This window comes from Trachemys scripta, chromosome 1 (genome assembly GCF_013100865.1).
Source record: "Trachemys scripta elegans isolate TJP31775 chromosome 1, CAS_Tse_1.0, whole genome shotgun sequence".
In the NCBI taxonomy this organism is placed as follows: Eukaryota; Metazoa; Chordata; order Testudines; family Emydidae; genus Trachemys; species Trachemys scripta.
In genome coordinates, this window is record NC_048298.1 from 82956341 (window position 1) to 82979319 (window position 22979).

A 22979-nucleotide genomic window follows, 5' to 3' on the forward strand; every position below is an offset into this window, starting at 1 on the left:
ATAGATCTCATGTGGTCTGTGAAACTCTGGCTTTGAAATCTTTCTCACCACCCATGTGAGCCAGCTTATTCACAAAGCCTGTAGAAGAGTCCCCAGTGTATTAATTTTGTACTCACTTTATAGCTTAGGTTGTAAGGTCTTTTGGGTATAAGCTGCACTTCTGGGGTGTGTACAGTGCCTAGCATTTTGGAGGTACTACTAGAATACAAAGGATGAAATAAGTCTGAGGAGGAGATCGTGGCCTTTGGAATATTTCCCAGTACTACTGCCTGCCATGAGACTATATACATGAAAAAGCCTGATAGAATCTGCCATATATGCATGTTCTATTATATTTTAAGAAGCAGTCCTTTGCTTTGAGTAACCACCTGACAAAATTATCATAGCTTCTAATATTTTGATCAACCTTTAGTTAAAGATCACTTCTACTAAGCAACCTGTTTTTCTTTCAGAAAGTCACTTAACACAGGTTTCACTATACACTTGGCTGCTGCTACCCCACTTCTGATGACTGTTAGGAATTTACTTGATCTTCACAAACATAACTTGATCCAGCTAAATTGGGTAGTAGATACCCAATTTTAATGTCCTGTTGGGAGCAAGGACCTTTTTCTTTTGGTATGACTCCTTTTACAGTGATTGCCTGAAATACATTTTAAAAAAATCTTAATTCCTTTAAGACTTTGGTGCCCTCCAGAGGCGAGAGTAGTGGCTTCACTGGTGGTGATTTCTACATGTATGATTGGTTTTATAGAGGAGAGAACCTAACGCTGCACAAGAAATCCACAGATGGGAACTCCCCAAAATCAAACAAACCCAGGTATTTTATATTTTTACCTGTTGTTTCAAGGATATTTTAGATAGCAAGTGCTTTGATCCTATGTGTGTTAGTTCTAGCAATGAAATTTTTTTGATTGGAGTGGGTCAAAGAATTGAAAACCTTTATTTCAAAATAATTTATTGTACGACTAGGAAAAATAACCAACTTATTTAGAGTATTATTTGAAGGAAAGATAAGGGAAGCAGAGTGGGAGGTACCAGTGAAAGAGGAAATAGCTTGATGGAGCAACCATAGGGGAAGGGACATGGAATAAAAAAGACAGAGCCGATGAAAAGATAGGAGGAGAATGACTGGAATTTTCAGTGCATCCATATATAGTAACTTCAAAAAAAGTCAACTAGCACTTACTAACTGCTAAACAATCAAGTTCTGGGGACCTTAGCATTCCCTAAGACTTCTGGCTGTGACTTGGTCTTACAAGGATTTTCTTAACAGGATTTTCTCTCTCAATCTATTTCCTTCATAATCATTGCTGTTCTTATACCATGGCTTTTTATTTTCTCACCTCTGGTATATCTATTTGCATTCTCTTGTACACCTCTTCCATCTCTTACTCTTACCTTCCCCTCTCAAATCTCAATGGCTCTATAAATGCTTCTCTCTTACCAGAGCAATATCACATTGGATGGGGGCTGTTTTGATGTTTCTGAGCCTAGACAGCATCTCCTTCTGGGCTAAATTTGGTCTTCATTCTAGCACTTTACAGATAAAGTGATAGTGCACGTAGGGGACAAATGAAGAGCAGAGGCACCTCAGACATGGAACCCAAAGACATTGGAATGAGGGCCCTCTGCTAGGGTTAGTATTTCTTTCATGACACTGTCCCTACATAGAGTTCTGCTTTGCTGTAGAAAGAAATCCTAGAGCTCCACTCTGTTGTGACTACAGTCCTGAATAAAGGATTCCATTTAGTTTGCTAAAAATAATACTGTGCATTTAACATGGAAAATGTCTAACCATCTTCCCTTTTCAGAGATAACACTAATGTATTTCTGGCCATTACTCCTTTCTATATCCATAATACACTGATAGATTTAAAACAAAAGTGAAACCCCAGACACTTTGGGAAAATCTTGGGGTTGATATTTATTTGAGAGGAACATCAAATGAAGCTGCAGTTTTGTGAACTTGTGTTTAAGCCTGAATCTGGAATCCACAATTTTATCCCTGACTTCAAAGCAGCAGGGAAGGTTGAAGACCCACTTGTCAAATCTGTAGGCCTATCTGAGACAAGAAAGCAAACTTGTAGGTAAGAACAAAAATAGCAATTAAATCGTTTACATTTTTAAAATTATGTAAAAATATTCTACTTTAGTTATACAAAACAAATAGTTAATGGAAAAAACCCCTGCTTTGCTAATGAAGAACCTGATCCGGGTCCCTCTCATGTAAATGGGACTTTTGTCTCTCTTCAAAAGAAGGAGGATTTGTTTCAGTATGCTTTGAAAAGAAGCCTTTAAATGTCCCTTTCAGTGTCTTAGTACCAAGCTTGATTAGGTTATCGCTCTTCAAATGCTACAGCATTTTAGGCCATCCATAGTTTCAGAAAGTAATTAATTCATATCTAAAATCTTGGCTATTTCATCTTTCATATCCTTGATCTCAGTCTGAACTGTAGTTAAATTGGACAGTTTTTCATTCAAGAAAACAATTTCTTTCTCTCTTTGTAATATATCATCAACCAACCTTCCTATTCTTAATGTTAGCTCATTTATCATTGGTTCCAAACGGGCAAAGTCCTTCTTCAAGTTGTACACCTTGGGTTTTAAATCGTTTGCAAATGTAACTGTCTTTAGAACTTTTGCTCTGGTACTTTCCAGATTTAAAAGCCTATCTGAATGTTTGTTGAAATCACCTCTCAAGTCAGACAATGTGATTTTAATCTGCTCAATTCTTTTTGCGTTATCAGAGGCAAAACTTCGTAGCTTTGCAGTACGGTCAATGCTACTTGTAAGTAGATCACCTATATTTTGTACTGTCTTCTTTTCAGCTTTATCTACTTTATCTTCTAGTGCTTGCAGAGAATCAGTCAATGAGGTCACATCTGACACTAGACCTGAAATGCGTCTTATGTCAGTTTTTACTGTTGCAATCTTTAGAGATACATCTTTTACTATAGAAGCTGTACTCTGCTCAACTTTTACAACTGCATGAAAAAGAGTTGTTAAGTTTTCCTGCAGTTCTTCTTTTTTTTGGATTATGCTCTTAGACCATGTTTTCATGCTGTAGAGATCCTCTTGTAGATGTTTAACATGAGAAATTATTTGAAGAGTTTCCAGTTGTTCCATTAAGTCTTGAGTCTTTTCACACTAAAGGGAGATACAAATAAAAGTATTTCACAAGATAAGCACAAGATTTTAACTACTAAGTTCACGTCAAAACTGCAGTTAAGTTTCACTGAAATATCTTTCTGTTCTGAAATCTTAATCAACAGTGATGGATCCATGGACCTGGGTCTTTAGAGAACAGTATTTCTGCCACAATGCATGTGTCCCAGACTTTCACTGATTAATTCCATGTTTCCACATAAGTATAGGCAACAGGCTCATATGCATTACTAGAATTCTCCTTTTACTGTTGTTATAACATAGATTCATAATTTTTTAAGGCTGGAAGGAACCAGTATGATTTTCTACTCTAACCTCCGGCATAGCATGGGTCACAGAACTTCACCTAGTAGTTTCTGCATTAAGCCCATAACTTCTGTTTGAGCTATAGCATATCTTTTAGAAAGACATCCACTTAAAATAATTAATTGTGATCCATGAATTTTCTGTAAAGGGACTCTATCCTGTTTTTACTAGGGCAAACACAGCATAAAAATTCTTTTGAGCATTTATTACATTCACATAACAAAAAGAAACAAAACAGAAAATATAAAGACTTGGAATTGAAAAGTTAAATGATTATTCATTTGGGGCAAATTTTTAAACTATATTCAGCAAAATCCTTCAGAGGGAAAACATAGTTTAAACAGTTTCCTGCTCTTACTAAAAGTTATCTTAATGAGAGAAGATTCAATCCACTCTTGGGTTTTGTCTTAACAGATGTTTTTAAAAGATCTATTCCTGCTCTTCAGACAAACATGCAAAAGATGAGACGAGAGAAAAACCTTCTGCCATATACCGCTTTATTTGTGGGTGAGGCAGGATACAGTATGCAGACATGTTGATTACAAACAGGTATACTTTAGTCTGTAGACTATGATTTAGTTCTCCAGTCCAAGAGGAAATCCAGTTGGCATTCTCTGGTCTCCTCCCACTGGTTTTTCTTTATGCTGAAAAAAGGCCGGTTGCTATCAGAGCATGTCATGCTGCTTATGATGGTGAAATCATAAAGTTAAATTAATTCCAAAAGTGGTCAAGTTTAGAAACAATTAGAAAGAAGGCAAAAGGATGATGAGAGAGAGAACAGAATTGATAGCATGTAACACACAAGGGAGTGTAGGAGCAGAAATTTCTTAGGAAATGACCAATCTGGTGTCTATGGTCTAGCACAGGGGTAGGCAACCTATGACACGCATGCCAAAGGCAGCACGCGAGCTGATTTTCAGTGGCGCTCACACTGCCCGGGTTCTGGCCAGCGTTCTGGGGGGCTCTGCATTTTAATTTAATTTTAAATGAAGCTTCTTAAACCTTTTAAAAACCTTGTTTACTTTACATACAACAATAGTTTAGTTATATATTATAGACATCCCATTACAGCTACAAACGAGTATTTTGTTTTCAAACTTGCATCACTTGCTATTATACCCTTGTGGAGCTGACATTGAAAATTAAAGCGTTCTTTCCCTTGTCTGTAAGTTCTTGTATATTACTTGTCTGTAAAAACACACTGTTGGGGTTATATGAATTATAATGATTACATTTGAGGCACACAAGAGCTCAATTCTGTTGCAAGCTGGAAATTCTGCAACTTGGATTGCACAGGAAAACATTCAAATAGGTTTTTATTGAATTAAAAATTAAAATAATAAATTTGATACTGTAATTTTTATCTAATTTAATTGTGATTTTTAGTGGATATGGGCCCCATGTATAATTCTGACAGCTGTCTGCCAACCACTTATTAATTCAGCTTACTTTTTTTAGCACTGATCCTGACGTTTTTAACTTTATTTCTAATTATATCCATATTTATTATCTTGTTCAACAGCTGCTTGTGTGATAAAACCCCAAACTGAAATTTTCAGACTGAACTACCCTCTTTGTTGTTCTTTCTATTAAATTGATCAGATTTATAGGACATGGTTAATTTTTAGTGAATCCATGCCAGTGAGTATTACACCACTTCATCCCTAATAAACTATTTAATGTACTATTTTTCCTGGGATAAAAGCCTAGTTTATCTGGCTGTAATTACCATCTCATTTTCACAAATTTATACTTAGCAGACCTAGTGTGAAATCCTGGCCTCATGGAAATCAATGCCAAATCTCCTATTGATTCAGTGCAGGCAGAATTTCATCTCTAGTCAAGATCCTTGGTCATCCCCTGTGAACGTAGGATCATTTGGTATAGCCTGTGATTCCCAAACTTTAGATTTTCAGGCAAGTCCATTAGTTTACTAGACTAAGAACTCTGTAACACCCAGTGCCCACTACCTTCTGTTCAACTGTGTATTCTAGCCTGCAATGGAATTTGGGTTGATCCAAACCTAGAGTCTAAAGATGCTGAGAATGGGATTTCAGTTCTTATTGTTGTTAACCAAAAATAATTATATGAAAGAGAAAATTCTAAGTTGAAAAACCAAACTTATGAAAAGTATAAAAACTTGTGTTTAATTGCAAAAATTCTTTCCCATAAAATGTTAAACAAGAGAACAGTAATGTAGATAGCCAAGTAGACTTTGTGCCAGCTGAGGCAGAGAAACTTTGAGAACACACGTTTATTGAGTAGAAAAGTAAATAGATACAAAAGTGACCATCAAGGTATATTAATTTTTTTTTCTATTAGGGGACAAATAGGTTTAATATACCATATATGTGCAGCATTAACTCTTTATTAGAGATTATTTGTATAGAGTGCTATGTAAAATAAATAAATATTTGAAAACTGAGACCAGAACAGTTTCATGCAAACTTCTATGGGCATATGCATATGGGCATATGCAGCTCACAAGGCCACTTATCATTTTGGATATCCTGAGTCTTAAATCAGGAGTAGTCAAAATGTGGTTTGTAGACCCAATGTGTGAACACTTTGGGTATGTCTACGCTACAATAAAAAACCTGCAGTGGGCCCGTGCCAGTTGAAACAGGCTTGCGGGCTCAGGCTAAGGCAGTGTTTAAGTGCAGTTTGGGCTAAGGCTGGTGCCTGAGGTCTGGGACCTACCCCATAGTGGGGTCCTAGAACCTGGGCTCCAACCCAAGCCCAAACGTCTACACTGCAATTAAACACCCTCTTAGCCTGAACCCTGCGAGCCTGAGTCAGCTGGCATGGGCCATCTGCGGGTGTTTAATTGCACTATAGACATACCTTTGAGTTTTAAAATTCAGCCTAAAGCTGCCCTCAACTTCAATATAAGAAGAAAGGCCTTTGCATACTACAAATCCCAGGGTGTAGTGCTCCAGTTTGATCTAAATAGATCTGTGAAGGTTACATTTCTGCATTTAAAATAATGGTGGCTACAATGTTCATGTAACTTAGGCACGTCTCTCTGGCTCCAGTAAGCTGCTAGTGCAGCTCTTGATTGGGCAAAGTTTGAACAGTCTTGCCTCTTAAACACCTCCTGATAGCTGAGATTATATATTAGTTGTGTTTTGACTTTGGAATGGAAGAGTTTATATTGGAAGTCACATAATTTCTTTAGGCCTACCAGTGTGCTATTCAAAAGGAATGATTTATTTTTAAATATAAATTAGATCCTGTGTGTGATTAGCACCAAGTTCAAGTGCCTTACACAAGGACTAAAACCTGGCAATACTGACATGAAAAGGGGTTAATACATGGCACAAACTAATTTCTTTTAAAATTATTTAAGGAAATATAAATGTCTTGGAATTAACTTTTTAATTTTTGTTTTTCATGAAAAGTTGGATCCCTAATGTTCAGCAATAAATTTAAGTAATAAAGGGTAGGAAAAATCAGTGACAAAAATAGTCTGTTTCAGAGAGTTGGGCAGGTATAAATGGGAAAAGAAGATTCTGGGGGAAGATGTGTTAAACCTGACAAGGAAGTGATGCTAGCAAACTCACAAAAACTGAAATCATGGAAGGCTACTAATAATAATGTTGTACTCAGGTTGCAAACTCTACAACTAGTCCTACAGACTTCAGTGAGAGTGTTCATGCAGAATGGTGCTATTCAATGTGAATAAGGGTATCTCAATTTGTCACAATGATATTAAGAATGTCAACAGTAAAGCGTGGAGTGAGGAGGCCACTTGCATGTGGCCAAGGAAAGGAAGGAGAGAGAGAAATTTAAAGACCAACTGTTGTATAATCCATTAACAAATATAAAATCTCAAGAGGAGGGGATATTTTAGCAAAAGTGGTATGGTATTCTGCATTGCAATCTGGCGTTTTCAAAGAGCACCTGTCACCATGAGAGGGGACCATGTTCTTCTCTCATTTATACTGGTGGAATACTATTGAGTTTAAGAGGGCTTGTAATTCTGTAGTTCAGAGGGGAATCTGGCCCAGCATATAGAAATTGTGTTAAATGTAGATAATTTATTACCAGTAATCCAGAATTTCTCTTATTCTGCTGTCATTTTAAACTCAAAGCACTGTCCTTGCAAGGACCCTTAGATTTTGGGTCAGCACCTAATTGTATTAGGATTTTCTATATTGCGAATAATTATACTATCTATGCTTCAATGGAAGTGAAGTGTGTACGTGTCTAATCTCTCTCTCTCTTTCTCTCTCACAAACACATCCTTCCACTGAAGCAAAAATATTAGGGCTGTCAACCGATTAAAAAAATTAATCGCGATAAATCGCACTGTTAATAATAGAATACCATTTATTTAAATAGTTTTGGATATTTTCTACATTTTCAAATATATTGATTTCAATTACAACACAGAATACAGTGCTCACTTTATATTTATTTATGATTACAAATATTTGCACCGTAAAAAATATTTTTCAGTTCATCTAATACAAGTACTGTAGTGCAATCTCTTTATCATGAAAGTTGAACTTACGAAGGTAGAATGATGCACAAAAAATTACTGCATTCAAAAATAAAACAATGTAAAACCTTAGAGCCTACAAGTCCACTCAGTCCTACTTCTTATTCAGCCAATCGCTAAGACAAACAAGTTTGTTTACATTTGCAGGAGATAATGCTGCCTGCTTCTCGTTTACACTATCACCTGAAAGTGAGAACAGGCATTCGCATGGCACCGTTGTAGCCGGCATTGCAAGGTATTTATGTGCAGGATGCACTAAAGATTCATATGTCCCTTCATGCTTCAACGACCGTTCCAGAAGATATGCGTCCATGCTGATAACAGGTTTTGCTCAATAACCATCTAAAGCAGTGCGGTCCGACGCATGTTCATTTTCATCATCTGAGTCAGACGCCACCAGCAGAAAGGTTGATTTTCTTTTTTGGTGTTTCGGGTTCTGTAGTTTCCGCATGGAGTGTTGCTCTTTTAAGACTTCTGAAAGCATGCTCCACACCATGTTCATCTCAGATTTTGGAAGGCACTTCAGATTCTTAAACCTTGGGTCGAGTGATGTAGTGATCTTTAGAAATCTCACATTGGTACCTTCTTTGTGTTTTGTTAAATCTGCAGTGAAAGTGTTCTTAAAATGAACAGCATGTGCTGGGTCATCATCCAAGACTGCTATAACATGAAATATATGGCAGAATGTGGGTAAAATAGAGTAGGAGACATACAATTCTCCCCCAAGGAGTTCAGTCACAAACGTAATTAATGCTTTTTTTTTTTTTTTTAAATGAGCATCATCAGCATGGCAGCATGTCTTCTGGAATGGTGGTTGAAGCATGAAGGGACATATGAATGTTTAGCATAACTGGCACGTAAATACCTTGCAATGCTAGCTATAAAAGTGCCATGTGAATGCCTGTTCTCACTTTCAGGTGACATTGTAACAAGAAGCGGGCAGCATTATCTCCCGTAAATGTAAACAAACTTGTCTTAGCTGAACAAGAAGTAGGACTGAGTGGACTTGTAGGCTCTAAGGTTATACATTGTTTTATTTTTGAGTGCAGTTATCTAAACAAAAAAAAAATCTACATTTGTAAGTTGTAAGATAGAGACTGTACTATGTTACTTGTATGAAGTGAATTGAAAAATACTATTTCTTTTGTTTGCCATTTTTACAGTGCAAATATTTGTAATAAAAATAATAATATAAAGTGAGCACTGTCAACTTTGTATATTGTGTTGTAATTGAAATCAATATATTTAAAAATGTAGGAAAACATCCAAAATATTTAATACATTTCAACTGGTATTCTATTGTTTAACAGTGCGATTAAAACTGCGATTAATCGTGATTAATTTTTAAAATTGTGATTAATTTTTTTGAGTTAATCGTGTGAGTAAACTGTAATTAAATCGACAGCCCTAATAATTATTAAAATTATTGCAGAAGAGAAAACAATAATATATTTAGATGCAGACCCAAAATCTAAGGGTCCTAATAAGGACAGCGCTTTCTGAATTTAAACTCATGGAAGAAAACTTTTGGATTAATCCACTAAGTAAAATTAGATCACAGTTACAGCTTTTTTGGGGGCACGTGTGTGTGGACTACTAGGATATCCTGTATGGAATAGTATTGATGGACTCCTGGTCAAATTTTCTGCTTTCAGTACATCAGTGTAAATCTGGAATAATTCCATTCTATTAACCAAGAACAGAATTTTGTCCCCACAAAAGAGGTGTAATTGTGATCTAATTTTACTGAATAGAACCAAATTTATGAAACTGTTGGTTTTTATAATCAGTATGGTATGTTAGAATCAGACTACAGTTCATAGAACCTGCTCAGAAACAGGTTTTTAATTTTTCATATCTTATAGTGTAGCTAATACATAAGCATGAAATATAAAAATTTGCAAAAAGCTATAATTAGAAAAAATGAATATAAATTTAAATACAGAATACTGTGCTTAAAATTCTGATTTAACATCCAAATGTTCTTTCATCTAAATACTTTGGTTAAAATTTCATTTTGATAAAGAACTTCATGGACATTCAAGATAATCATTATAAAATACATGAAAAATAGTCTGTCCCCCCTATCCCATTACATTTGCTTTTTTTTTCCTCTCTCGTATAGTTTAGGCATGTAAGGTCTGATCCAATGCCAATAAAAATCAATGACAAGACTCCTGCTATTTTTAACGTTTGTTGGACTAGTCGTTTTTGGTTATTGTTGGTTTATAAACACATTAACATAACTGAGCTATAAATATTGTCCATACTGTCAAGTAATATACTTAAAATGAGTCTGAATTTATTGATCATCACCCTCACTCTGTTCATTTTCTAGATTGTATTCTAAAGGTACTACTTCTCTTGTATTTGAAGATACTGTAATGTCAAATACTTTTTCTTTTAAAACAATTATTTCATTTTGCAGTTTTAATATGCTGTTGTCATACTGCATGCTTTCAAGAACCATTTGCATTTCCATTATATTTGACACTGTTTTCAGCATCTCATCTTCCATCGTAAACATCTGTATTGTCAAGTCTTCCATTTTTTTCTCTATACCTATCAGCTCACTTGATACTCTAAGAATAGACTGAACGGCATTTTCAATTGTTGGCAAGTGGGTCTTGCATTCCTCAACTTTTGGTTCGTAGTCTGTAAGCTTCTGACTCAAATCTATGTCTCTGGCTAACAAAGTATTCTGCTCTTCTTCTAATTTTTCAACTGTCTTTGTATCCAACTCCAGCTGCTGTTCAACTCTAGAAAGTTCATCTTCTTCCTGTCTTTTTAATGTTTTAATATTTCTTATTGTACTGTCTTCTAAATCTTTTAACCTTTCTGAAAGAGACTTCATATTTTGATCAGCAGTATTTATTTGGGCCGTAACTTCAGTATGTATGAACTTTGCTTCAGATTTTAAACTACTAGTGTTTGCATTCATTTCATCCAGGCTTCTTTTCCAGGAGTCCATAACATTTTGGAATGTGTCATTAATGCTTTGCATCTTTTCAGAGAATGTCTGCTCACTGTTCTGAATGTCCTGTATGATGTTACGGAGAGTGGACACTTCCTGCTCAAACTGGGTCATCATAGAGATGGATGAGGTAGCTTCCTGCAGGATACTTTCGGAAGACTCAAGCTGCATTTGTAACACAAAACAATGTCCATGTCTACTTAATATTAGACTGGAAGAGCACTTATATTTATACAAGTGGGAGTATAATATATACATAAGGCTCAGTCAGTCTCTTCGAGAAATCCCACCTGACTTGATACACATTTCCAAGCTTCCTATTTACTTTAATAATTTATGTTTAAAATATTATTCTTCCAATTTATTCTGGCATGTGAAAGCTATAAAGAGAATTTCTATGGCAGTTTTCACACATATATTGTTACTTAGGAATTAGTAACTCTAGTCAATTTGTTACTTAGCACCAGAGTTATTACATTCAAGTCACCTGGACCTCAGTTATAAAAAATGAACTGCCATAACTTATTGCTGTAAAAATATCGAGCAACAAACTTAGAACAAATACCTTCAAAATACAAATCAAATATCGTGACCTAGAATTAAATCATACAATTAAGAGTATTACTAAAAAGACTAAGTGATAAAGGGGTAGATCAGCAGTCTAGTGTCTCCACAATGCACTACCATATAGGGAACCGGACATTGGGTTACATATTAGTGGTTCTTCACTGTGTGAGCTAGCAGGAGATAAAAGAGCACTAAGAAAACAATACCCTAAACTCAGGCAGAAGACAGGGTGAAATCCTAGACCCAGTGAAGTCAATGGGAGTTTCGCCACTGACTTCAATGGGTTCCACAATTTCAGTCAGGGAGCACAGGAGAGTTTTGTAATACTCTTTGATCAACTGAGGAACACAAATGAAGCTCTAAAGGGTGCATAAAAATATTTCAGTTTAGAAACAACTGAAATAATCTTTACAACACAGTTTCAGGGAAGGGGAAAATTTATTCATGTTTTTCTGTATAATACATGCAATTATCCTTGGATAGCCAACCCTTTGTTTCAATTTCCTCAATGGGACTTTCTTTTACAGTAAAAATATTGTACTGCTGAAATTCTGCACAAGCAGGGTGGACTGATTTAAATCAGCAATTTAAATCACCAAGTGGAAAGCCTCAATTTAATAATTGATTCTAATAAAGGAAGTACAAATGGAAAAGTTTATTTTCTAAAGAAAGAAGCATTCCCATTGGTTGATATAACCTTTAATATCTATTTATTTACAACTAAATAGAGCCTATTACACTAGATTTGGTACATCTTTTTGCTACCAAGGAGGTACACTATAAGCATATATATTTAAGCAATTATGTAGCTAACTATTTTCAGATTCTTATTAATTCTACATTTTTAGTGTTTTAGAAAATGGTGAATGGTGTTGCTTATTTACCTAAAGAAATTTTTACACAAGATTTCTTTCAAGCTGCATTAGGATGGTAACTGGAATTTAACTGAACACACGACAGCATCTACATTTTATTATTACACAAAACAAGCCCTTAATACATTTACCTATTATATTTATAAAACTTGACCTCAAAAGTTAGATGTTTTCCCCCTGACTCTCTCTTTATACAGAAAAGCAGTTTTTTACTCCAAGTTTTTGATAGAGGCTCATGGATTTAGCATATTCATTTTTTAATTAAATGTTATAAAATATTATAATAAGGTTAGGCCTTAACGTATTTCATATTAAATTCAGATTTAATTTTAAACAGGTTAATTTTTTTTAAAGAAAAAATTACTATAATTTAAAAACAAAAAATCCAATTTAAATAATAAAAAACCACATTTTAAAAAAATCATTGATTTTTATCCAACCTGCACACAAGAGGAAATTCCAAGTTTGCAGTTAGCTCTCTAGACTGAAGTGTACATAGATTCAAATTGCATCCTTTGTGACTGACAACATTTTAAGATCAATGCTAAAATGGTACTATAGGCACTTGGTTTGCTATGCTTTCATCATCATCATCTCTACCATACAGGGAATGATCTTGGAGTAAAACTAATGTTTTTAACAGATGACACAACACTATGAAAGGAAAAGAACACATTGCTGCAAATCAGCAGTGTGATATAAGAGCGGGGGAATAGCTCCCTTTTGTGGACACCCAGCCGGCTATGGAATTCCTCTTGGTGGTTGTTGCTTTACCCGTAAAGGGTTAACCAGCCCACAGGTAAAAGGAAAGGAGTGGGCACCTGACCAAAAGAGCCAATGGGAGTGCTAAAACTTTTAAAAATTGTGAAAAAAACTTCCCTCTGTCTGTGTGTTGTGCTTCTCCAGGAAAGAGGGGAACAGTGAGCAGTTATGCTGTGAGAAGCTGAAAGCCAGGTATGAAAAACCATCAGAGCATACCTAGAGATTGCTTATCTGAAACCCCAGATATGTACGTAAATTAGGGAATGTCTCGGAAGACGCAATTAGATTTATTTCTATCTCTTATTGGCTTGTGGACTCCTCTGTGCTAACCCCAAATGTTTCTGTTTTGCTTGCAACCTTTAAGCTGAACTTCAAGAAGGTTATTCTTGATGTTTAATTTTTGTAAGTGGATTCTTTAAATCTAGCAAAAGCCTAAGTTCCAGATGTATTTCCTTTCTTTATGTTTTTAATAAAATTTACCTTTTTTTAAAGAACAGGATTGGAGTTTTGGCGTCCTAAGAGGTTTGTGCATATGTTGTTTAATTAGCTGGGGCAACAGCTAATTTCCTTTGTTTTCTTTCTCAGCTCTTTCCCGGGGGGGGGGGGGGGGGAGAGGGGAAGGGGTGTGTGTGAAAGGGCTTTGAGGGTACCCAAGAGGAAGGAATTCCTAACTGCACGTTTCTGGTTTCAAAGGGGTTTTTTGCACTTGGGTGATGGCAGCATCTACCCATCCGAGGTCAGAGAGAAGCTGTAACCTTGGGAGTTTAATACAAACCCGGAGTGGCCAGTATTAAATTTTAAAATCCTTGCGGGCCCCCACCTTCTGCACTCGAAGTGTCAGAGTGGGGAATCAGCCCTGACAAGCAGTTTTAAGATTTTAAATTAGTAGTATAGAAGACATAGACTGAAGTGGGAACAAGCCCAATTTACCATACAAGAATTACTGCCAAATTTCTTTAAAACAATACACCTCTACCCCGATATAATGTGACCCGATATAACACGAATTTGGATATAATGCAGTAAAGCAGTGCTCTGGAGGAGAGGAGGGGAAGAGGCTGTGCGCTCCGGCAGATCAAAGTAAGTTTGATATAATGTGGTTTCACCTATAACGCGGTAAGATTTTTTGGCTCCCAAGGACAGTGTTATATCGGGGTAGAGGTGTATGTAGCTGAACTATATTGAGAACTAAACTTCTAAATTGAGCCATATGAATTTTAGGGAGGACTTAAGTTTCTGGAAAAGAAACCTTAGGATACAGTTACTTACTATGCCTGGTTAATGGTTGGACAAATTTAAGCTCCAAACTTGACATACTTTAAGATTATAATCATCTGGTGAATTATGTCATACATATTCTAGACAAAAAAAAATAAAAATTGAGCACTTTGTTGCTATGAAATTACAAATGAAAATAGTATTGAAGGTGCTGAAGAGATCAACAATGAAAAACAAAAATATAAGTAAAGGGAAACATTTTCAAGAAGCTATTTTGCACAGGGTGAAATACTGGCCTTACTGAAGTTGATGGGAGTTATGAAGTTGACTTCAATGAGATCTGAATTTCTTTAGCAATGTTAGTATCTCAATATAAACATCCACCTGTCTGCATGCTTTTACTTAGATAAGTGATATTAAGCAATATAGTCTTAAGAGTTTAGATCAGAACAGAAGCCAGATCGAATGGCCAATAGATGTCCCAATGACTCCCATTTCGATGACTGAATAAACATTCAAAAATGGTCTAATTTCAGAGATTAGAAATTGTAATTCTGGTCATCTAAAAATGTCCATAATCTCAAAACACATTTGTTAACTTTGACTAAATCAATATGAACGAATACATTTTAGCTAATGTTCAATATAAGTTCTCAAATTAAAATTCCAATTATTACCTTTTCAGAAATTAAGTTAACTTTATTTTCCATATCCTGGCATTTTCCAGCTTCCAGCTGTAATAAATGATACTTTTTTTCCATGTGAGCAAGTTGGCCTGACTGCTGAAATAGGAACCTGCAAATCACGAAAAAATTAGTGAATATAATTGGTATGCATTAAATGTTTTAGGCCTCGATCCTGTAAGGAGCACTACATGAGCGTAGAGGTTCTACCTTCACACAACTCCTTGCATGATCAGAGCATTAGAAAAGAGAAGGGCTTTTTTAATGAGTTTGGTCTGTTTCATATTGGAGTTACCAAAATAAGGAAATGGACAAAAAATAATAATTTGCATTTAAAGTGTGTGTGTGTGAGAGAGAGAGAGAGAGAGAGAGAGAGTGTGTGTGTGTGTGTATGTATACATGTGTGTGTTCTACTCAATTAGCTATCACAATCCCACATAACCGCTTCATTGTGACCTAATCTACATATGTGGGACAAAAAAGTACCTTCATGGGAAAGGAAGCCCATAGTGAAAATTACTTTTTTAAATGGTTTAGCTGATTAGATAGTCAAGTTAGGCCAAATTATCTTGTTTTGTTTTTCTTCCTAGACGTCTCAAAACCATATGTGGGAACTCTGAATTAGGAAGGGCCAAGCTAGTTCTAATTTTGTGTTAATTTTAGCCATTGCTATTGGGTTGTGGGGAAGTTTGTATTGCTGCTGCCTGTGATGTACCAGTTCTGTGGAGAAACAGACTTTATTCTACAGGCTCTCAGTCCAGCACCTCTTTCAAGCATTAAATTTATCTTAAACAACAAAAAATTTAGTTAAAATTATCTTTTTTGGTAGGTTTCAGGGTTGCCAGTTCTGTCAAGTCAACAACTTAAACATATAGTAATAAAGTGGGTTTGACAGAACGTACCCATGACCACACCCTACACACTGTTGTAATAATCTTAGTACAAAGAAGGTTTTGTGAGATATTATCCGTAAACTCATATATTGCTGGTCAATATAGTCCTGAATAAATGTGCGACAGCATTGTTTATACTATTTTCCTGTATAATGTTATTGACATGTTCCAAACCATAGCAGAAGCTGGCGAACAGGTCAGTCTCAAACAAAAGAATATGTGCTCTGCTTAATTAACATTTAAGCAGTAAACAGAGTCATCAAGCAGGGAGGGAGACAAAGGGAGTTCAAACAGGTGGAAAAATCAGCAGGGAATATCCTTACATATGCACTCTGGCCTTGTCAACACATACAGCACTGCAGCAGCGCAGCTGCGCCAATATAGGCCTTAGAGCAGACATTACCTATGCCAAAGGGAGAGCTTCTCCTGTCAGCATAGGAACTCCACCTTCCTGAGAGGTGTTAGTTATGTTGACAGGAGAAGCCCTCACATCTACATAGTGCTGTCTACACTGGGTGTTAGGTTGGTATATCTGCGTTGCACCCCGAGCGATGTAGTTATACTGACAAGTCTGTAGTGAAGGCCAAGCCTCTGTCTCCTGAATCTCCTGAAATGTTTTCCAGAAGGAGGACTGACACTATAAAAAGGAGAAATAAATGCCACAAAGGGACCCCTTCCTCTCTCTTTCTATCGATTCACAGCACAAGAAGGGACAAAGGAAGCAGCCATTAAAGAGAAGAAGGTATCCTGGCCTAAGAAGTTTGGCCAGTAAGACTGTTGACGGTATGTGGTGAGAAAAACTTTGCTTTGAATTTAACTTAGTTTATTAAGATGGGCATCAGTTGTGTTTTTTCTTTATTTTTCTTGTAACCATTTCTGACTTTTATGCCTCATTACTTGGATTCACTTAAAATCTCTCTTTTTGTAGTTGTTAAATTTGTTTTACTGTTTTATCTAACTCATTACTGTTTTATCTAATCCAATGTGTTTAAACTGAAGTATCTGATGAACTATTTGAAATAATAAAATATCATATTTTTACCTTAAAGAAATAATAGACTTAACATACTTGTATTATCCAGGAGAGGGCTGCACAGTACAGGACATATATTTCTGGGGGGAAAGCTAAGACGGGGAGTGTATTGTGGTCACCCTGTACTATACCCCAGGCTGGTGACAGCCAAGGTGTGGTTGGCTGCAGCTCTCACACAGGCATAGCTGGTAGTGACTTACATGCTGGAAGCTGTTTGTGAGCAGTCCAAACTGGAGGTTACAGCAGCAAAACAGTGTAAAGAGTACCCCAGGTTAGAGGGCAGGGGCAGCACAGCTATTTATTTGTCTGGATTGTACCTTGGGTATGTAACAGTGTCTTAATACAATGAGATTGCAGATGGGGACATGTAGGCAAGCAGCACCACTATAGCTGAACCAGGATGAAATGGGAAACAACAGAGAGGGTCCTAAGATGGCAGTGAAAGAAACTTAATTTGCTGAAAGCTTATCAATCCCAAATCAAGATGGGGATAGTGCAGGCTGTCCAGGTATCCTCTTTTTGGAATCAATTTATGTAGAAGAATATTTTCTCTCACATAGATTTTATAATGCATTATTTGTTACAATAATGTACATCAATTGAAGTGAGAACTCCAGAGCATCTGTAATAATGGACTGTTGAGACTGAGGTCTGGAGCAAAAACTAAGAAATGGTAATCTATACCTATCCCAGATGTGGGACAGTTTAAGCAGAACCAAAATTATGCAATTTTTATTTTTATCTTTTTTAAACTGGGAACACCAGAACTGGACACTATTCTACTAATGTCATATATAGTGGATTCCATTGTATATGACATGGAGGAAACCAGAAAGAGTAAAATTGAAAGTGTGAAACTAACTGTATCCAGTTACCTTTAGAGGATCACTTACCAGGTCAGCAGTAAACAAGCAACAAGGGAAAGTAGGTTTAAGGCTGTCCGTGAGTCTATCCAAAAGGAATTCCGACTATTGCTGCCGCTCCTGGGACTTGAGATCGTTCCATCATTGCTCTGCTTTTGTGGATCTTCGTTGTGCTTCGGTGAAGGAATAGCTTTCTTTCTTTGCTTCATGTCAGACATTTTAAGAAAGTCTTTAGGAAACAGAAACCAAGCAGAGATCTAGCAGAAGAAAGCAAAATAAGTTATGTTTAGTCCCTTCCAAGTTAACACAGAGACTTACCAAAATATGCAGTTAGGCAATTGCATTAAAAATTAACTGCTTCCTGCTGATGTCTACCACACTGATGTTTATTCAGTTACATTAATCATTTTCAAGAAAATGTCACGATAACTATTCATTTTTCCATTACATAGCTATCCCCTTCCATATTTTCGGAATAGCAGAAATTGTCTAATTCTTCATAGCACTAAGACTATAGATTTAATGTCTTTTTAAAAAATGAAAGCTTAGATTCTACATAAGCTGATGGCAATTGTCCAGGAAAACTTTCAACTCCTTCAGGGTGCACAGGCATCTGGAGTTTTCAAGATGTTCTTAAGATTACTGTAAGTAAAAGAGATTAGAAGACTTTTTTTTTTTTTTTTTAAGACAGCACTATGTTTAGTCAGTTTCACAATTTATCATGTTTGATCGACTGATTTGTTGTTTTACTATTCTTTGAGTCTTTCACACGGAAAAGGGGAGAATAAACATTTAAGACATAGAAAATATGTGATCGTGGATCATCTTGGGGGTCTAATTTAGGAATATTTCTATTATAACTTTTTAAATATGTCCACCCATAAAGCCAGGTTCATTATTTACTGTATACTCCTGGGAGCATTCTGTGCAAAAGAATTAAAAATTCTGCATGCAATATTTTAAAATTCTGCAAATTTTATTTGTCAAAATAACACTACATAATCACACCAGTTTCAATTATTTTGGTAATTTATTTCAAAATACCCGTCAGCAAGTATGTCTAAAACAATACAGACACACAAGAATTCTCCCAGGAGTAGAGAGTAAAAGAAACTCCTATGACAACCCAGTTCCTGTTTCTCTGCCCCCTTTCCCCACCTCCCCCCAAGCCCAGCCAGGGGGCCAGATCCCCAGAACCCTCCCCCCCCGAGCCCAGTGTAACACTGCACCCCATATTCTTCACAGTAATATTATTATGACATAATCATAATGTATTTTATGCAAGATAGGTCATGTGAGCTATCATTGGAAAGGTTATGATTTACTGAATATGATTATCCTATTTGTATGCGTGTATCATTTTTGTATCTAAAGTTAGGAATACTGACTATTTGTATTACAAATGTGTTTACACCTGGGGAACGCCAACTAGGCAAAAGATGCTCAGTCTAGATGGCTGGCTGGGAAGGGCCAATTCAGGTTGATGAGCCATTAGGAGAAAACAATAGGCCTTAGAAGAAGCTTATCTCCCATGGGTGAGAATTTGCTACTCATATCCAATCCCTTTAGTATATTAAGCTTAGTTTGCCTGTTTTGTTTGTAATCTGCTTTGATCTTGTTATTCCTTGTAATCACTTAAAATATATCTTTTGTAGTTAATAAACTTATTTTTGCTTTGAATAAAATCAGTATGTGGGAGTCATAACTTGGGGCAGAAAGCTGTTGCATATCCTTCTTCACATTGAGGGAGGGGGCGAATTTCATGAGCTTACGCTGTACAGATCTCTGTGCAGCGCAAGATGGTATAATTTTGAGTTTACACTCCAAAGGGAAGTGTGTGCTTCAGTAGCTGGGCAGTTCCTTAGCTGTAGCATCCCCATGCAGAGCTGATCACAGTGTCTATATGTACTGCAGCTGGGTGTGTCCCTACCTGTATGTGTGCTGGAGCCTGGGAGAGGGCTTGGCAGGCTGGACACAGCAGTATAGTGTAAAGGGAGCCCAGGTTGGTGGGCTCAGTGGTACCCCAGTTCCAGGTGGCACCCCCAGGGGGAACCCGTCACACCCAGCTGTGGGGGCCCCCCAGCCAATACACCCAAACCCCATCCCCCCAGAGCCCAGCTGCAGGGCGCTTCAGCCCAGAAAGCTGCACTCCCTCCCCCACAGAGCTCAGCCACAGGGCCCTGTCTTGTCCGGACACCCGCATCTCCATCCCCCCCAGAGACCAGCCACCTGTGCCCCCCGAGCACAGGGATCCAGAGGGAGAAACAGACTGATGTTCCTTCCCAGGCTTGCATGGAGTTTCCTGCATGCTGCCATCTCCTGCCTTCAGGGCATGCTGGCAACTGCAGTTGCCAGGAACCCTCTAGCTTCCTCCCCCTCCCACCTGCAGCGTCTTCTATGTGTGAGCTGGGGTCTGCTGGGTCCAGTGGCCCCTAGCTGCACTGCAGCCCATTTCTGTGGGGAAAGGAAAGTGCACACATAGTTGTCTCTATTTAACAGGGTGTGACACTTTACCATATTACAAAAAGAGCATAATTATAGCTATGGCTTATTGTTTCTAATGATTTTATTAAACTGAGTGAATTACACATTTAACAGACCAGACAGTCAAAAAAATTGGACGGGGTGCACTTTTTTTTCTGCAGGTGGATGTATTTTGAGTATCAAATAAATGGTAACCAAATATCTATTTGTTCTCCATTTTGCTGGGTATGTAACTGGTGCATTAATATTTCCATAATAAGCTCCTGTATTTTTTGAGCCATTCCCCTAGAACTGGACTAATTTCTTTTCCAACGAGAAGCTAATAGTAGTGTAGTAGCTACAGCAGATGAGAGTTTAATTCTTCATTTCCTTTTGTGCAACTGTTTATTTAAAAAGCTGGTTTAGAAATAAGTCACCTTTTCGAAGTCCAATATCTCAGATATTTTTGGGGGCTAAAGGCAAGTCTCGTTGGGTTTAGGCAGGAAGCTGACAATCTCTACTTTCCAATGCCACAAAACTCGTGTTTCTAGACTTTCGGGATCACAACGTATTAAAACAGTCACACTTTTAAATCTAGAAAAATGCTGTAAATCACCTAGAACAGACTCATATCAATCATGGAGTTTGGGTTGGGGTTATTTTTTAGGGGAAAATTTCATGTCTGGGGAGAAGAAAAATTTTTTCTGGCAAGTTGAAAGAAAAAAATTGTCTGAAGCAGTTTTAGTGGATTAGTGGGGGAAAAGCAAATGAAGTGAACAAAGATGTATGATGTATGATAGTTTTGCAATTTATAATAGGGCTATTCCCTCCAAGTGTGTTTATATCTACAGCTCCCATCCTGCCCACAGAGCTGTGTGCCTGGAGTGGACCACTGCACCCGTACAGGGCCCAAAATGAACAGGAGTACCTTAGAGAGTAACGAATTTATTTGAGCATAAGCTTTCGTGGGCTACAGCCCACTTCATCAGATGCATATAATGGAACATATAGTAAGAAGATTATATATACATACAGAGAACATGAAAAGATGGAAGTTGCCAGACCAACTCTAAGAGGCTAATTAATTAAGATGAGCTATTAGTAGCAGCAGAAGTTTTTTTTTTTTTGTAGTGATAATCAAGATGACCCATTTCAGGCAGTTGACAAAAAGGTGGGAGGATACTTAACATGGGGAAATACATTCAATTTGTGTAATGACCCAGCCACTCCCAGTCTCTATTCAAGCCCAAATTAATGGTATCTAGTTTGCATATTAATTCAGTGGGGCTCTGCACATTTCTCTTTGCAGGACTGAGACCTAAATCCATATCCATAAATAAATATAAACATTCTATAGCTATACAGATATTTACTTACTTTGTCTGGTACTTCTTAAGGACTAAGTCTATCAGAAATATGAAGCGTCAAAATAAATGTTTGTGAGTTACCCAAATGCAAAGAAGTGTCAAAGGGTAGGTACCTCTGGGTCCGGCGGTAAGCAATCGATCTTCTGGGATCGATTTATCGCGTCTTGTCTAGACGCGATAAATTGATCCCGGAAGTGCTCGCTGTTGACGCTGGTACTCCAGCTCGGCGAGAGGAGTACGCTGCATTGACGGGGGAGCCTGCCTGCTGCGTCTGGACCCACGGTAAGTTCAAACTAAGGTACTTTGAATTCAGCTACGTTATTAACATAGCTGAATTTGCGTACCTTAGTTCGAAGTGGGGGTTAGTGTGGACCAGGCCTTAGGCTAGGTCTACACTACCCGCCTGAATCGGCGGGTAGAAATCGATCTCTCGGGGATCGAATTATCGATGTGACAATCGATCCCCGAATCGATGCTCTTACTCCACCAGCAGAGGTGGGAGTAAGCGCCGTCGACGGGGGAGCCGCAGAGGTCGATTTTGCCGCCGTCCTCACAGCGGGGTAAGTCGGCTCCAATAGGTCGAATTCAGCTACGCTATTTGCGTAGCTGAATTTGTGTATATTAAATCGACCCCCCCCGTAGTTAAGACCTGCCCTTAGTGTGTGAAGCATGAAGAAAAAAAATCCCTTCGCTCAGCACAAAAATATCAGAACCGATTTTCTTTAAACTTGTAAAAAGTTGCTTTGGGCAGAGAACAAGGCGAGTGCTGGAAATTACAAACCAAACCGAATTTCGGAAGGAAAGTGAAAAGTGACAAAACCAACCCCTCCGCTTTAAGGATAGCAACGGCCTCACTGTAATGCCGAGGGCGAGGGGAAATCACCAGTCACACAAAGCCATGCAGGGAGCTGAGTCTCTTCTGCTGAAAGATGCCCCCCCGTCACCAACGGCCCCGCCGCCTCCCGGGATCTCCCATCAGCAGCGCATCGCTCCTTCCCCAGCCCCATTCCGGGCACTCCGCAAAGCCACCGCACTCCCTGCCGTCCCCATTCCCCCACCCCATCGCTCCCCCGATCTCCTCATCGCTTCGCGCCCCCTCACCGCCCACAGCCTCCGGACTCCCCGCAGCTCCCGGATCCCCGTTACCTGTCGCTCGGGGAGGCCGGGCGCGGGATAGTCCGGCTCAAACAAACTTCTGCCCTGGGCGCGCGCCCCTGGCGGCGGTTGCTGCTCCCCGCAGCCTCGGGCGCGCCACGTCAGGCGCGTGCCCGCCGCTCGCGCTCTCTGCTACGGCGCTGGGCGC

The 22979-nt window shown here is 38.0% G+C and overlaps 1 protein-coding gene across 2 annotated transcripts; it reads right to left on the minus strand.

Moving 5' to 3' along the window:
• Positions 1-941: 941 nt before the first annotated feature.
• IKBIP (IKBKB interacting protein) lies at positions 942-22960 on the minus strand. 2 transcript variants are annotated; one of them, XM_034773465.1, is made up of 4 exons: positions 22823-22960; positions 17877-18103; positions 15052-15169; positions 942-3150 (listed from the first exon to the last, which is right to left on the minus strand). In XM_034773465.1, exons 2-4 carry the CDS (start codon positions 18062-18064, stop codon positions 2395-2397), a joined length of 1062 nt encoding a protein of 353 aa, XP_034629356.1. In that variant the 5' UTR covers positions 18065-18103; positions 22823-22960; the 3' UTR covers positions 942-2394. The 2 variants fall into 2 exon arrangements, with proteins under 2 accessions (XP_034629356.1, XP_034629346.1); XM_034773455.1 differs by lacking the exon at positions 942-3150 and adding an exon at positions 9360-11117.
• Between the last annotated feature and the right edge of the window lie 19 nt (positions 22961-22979).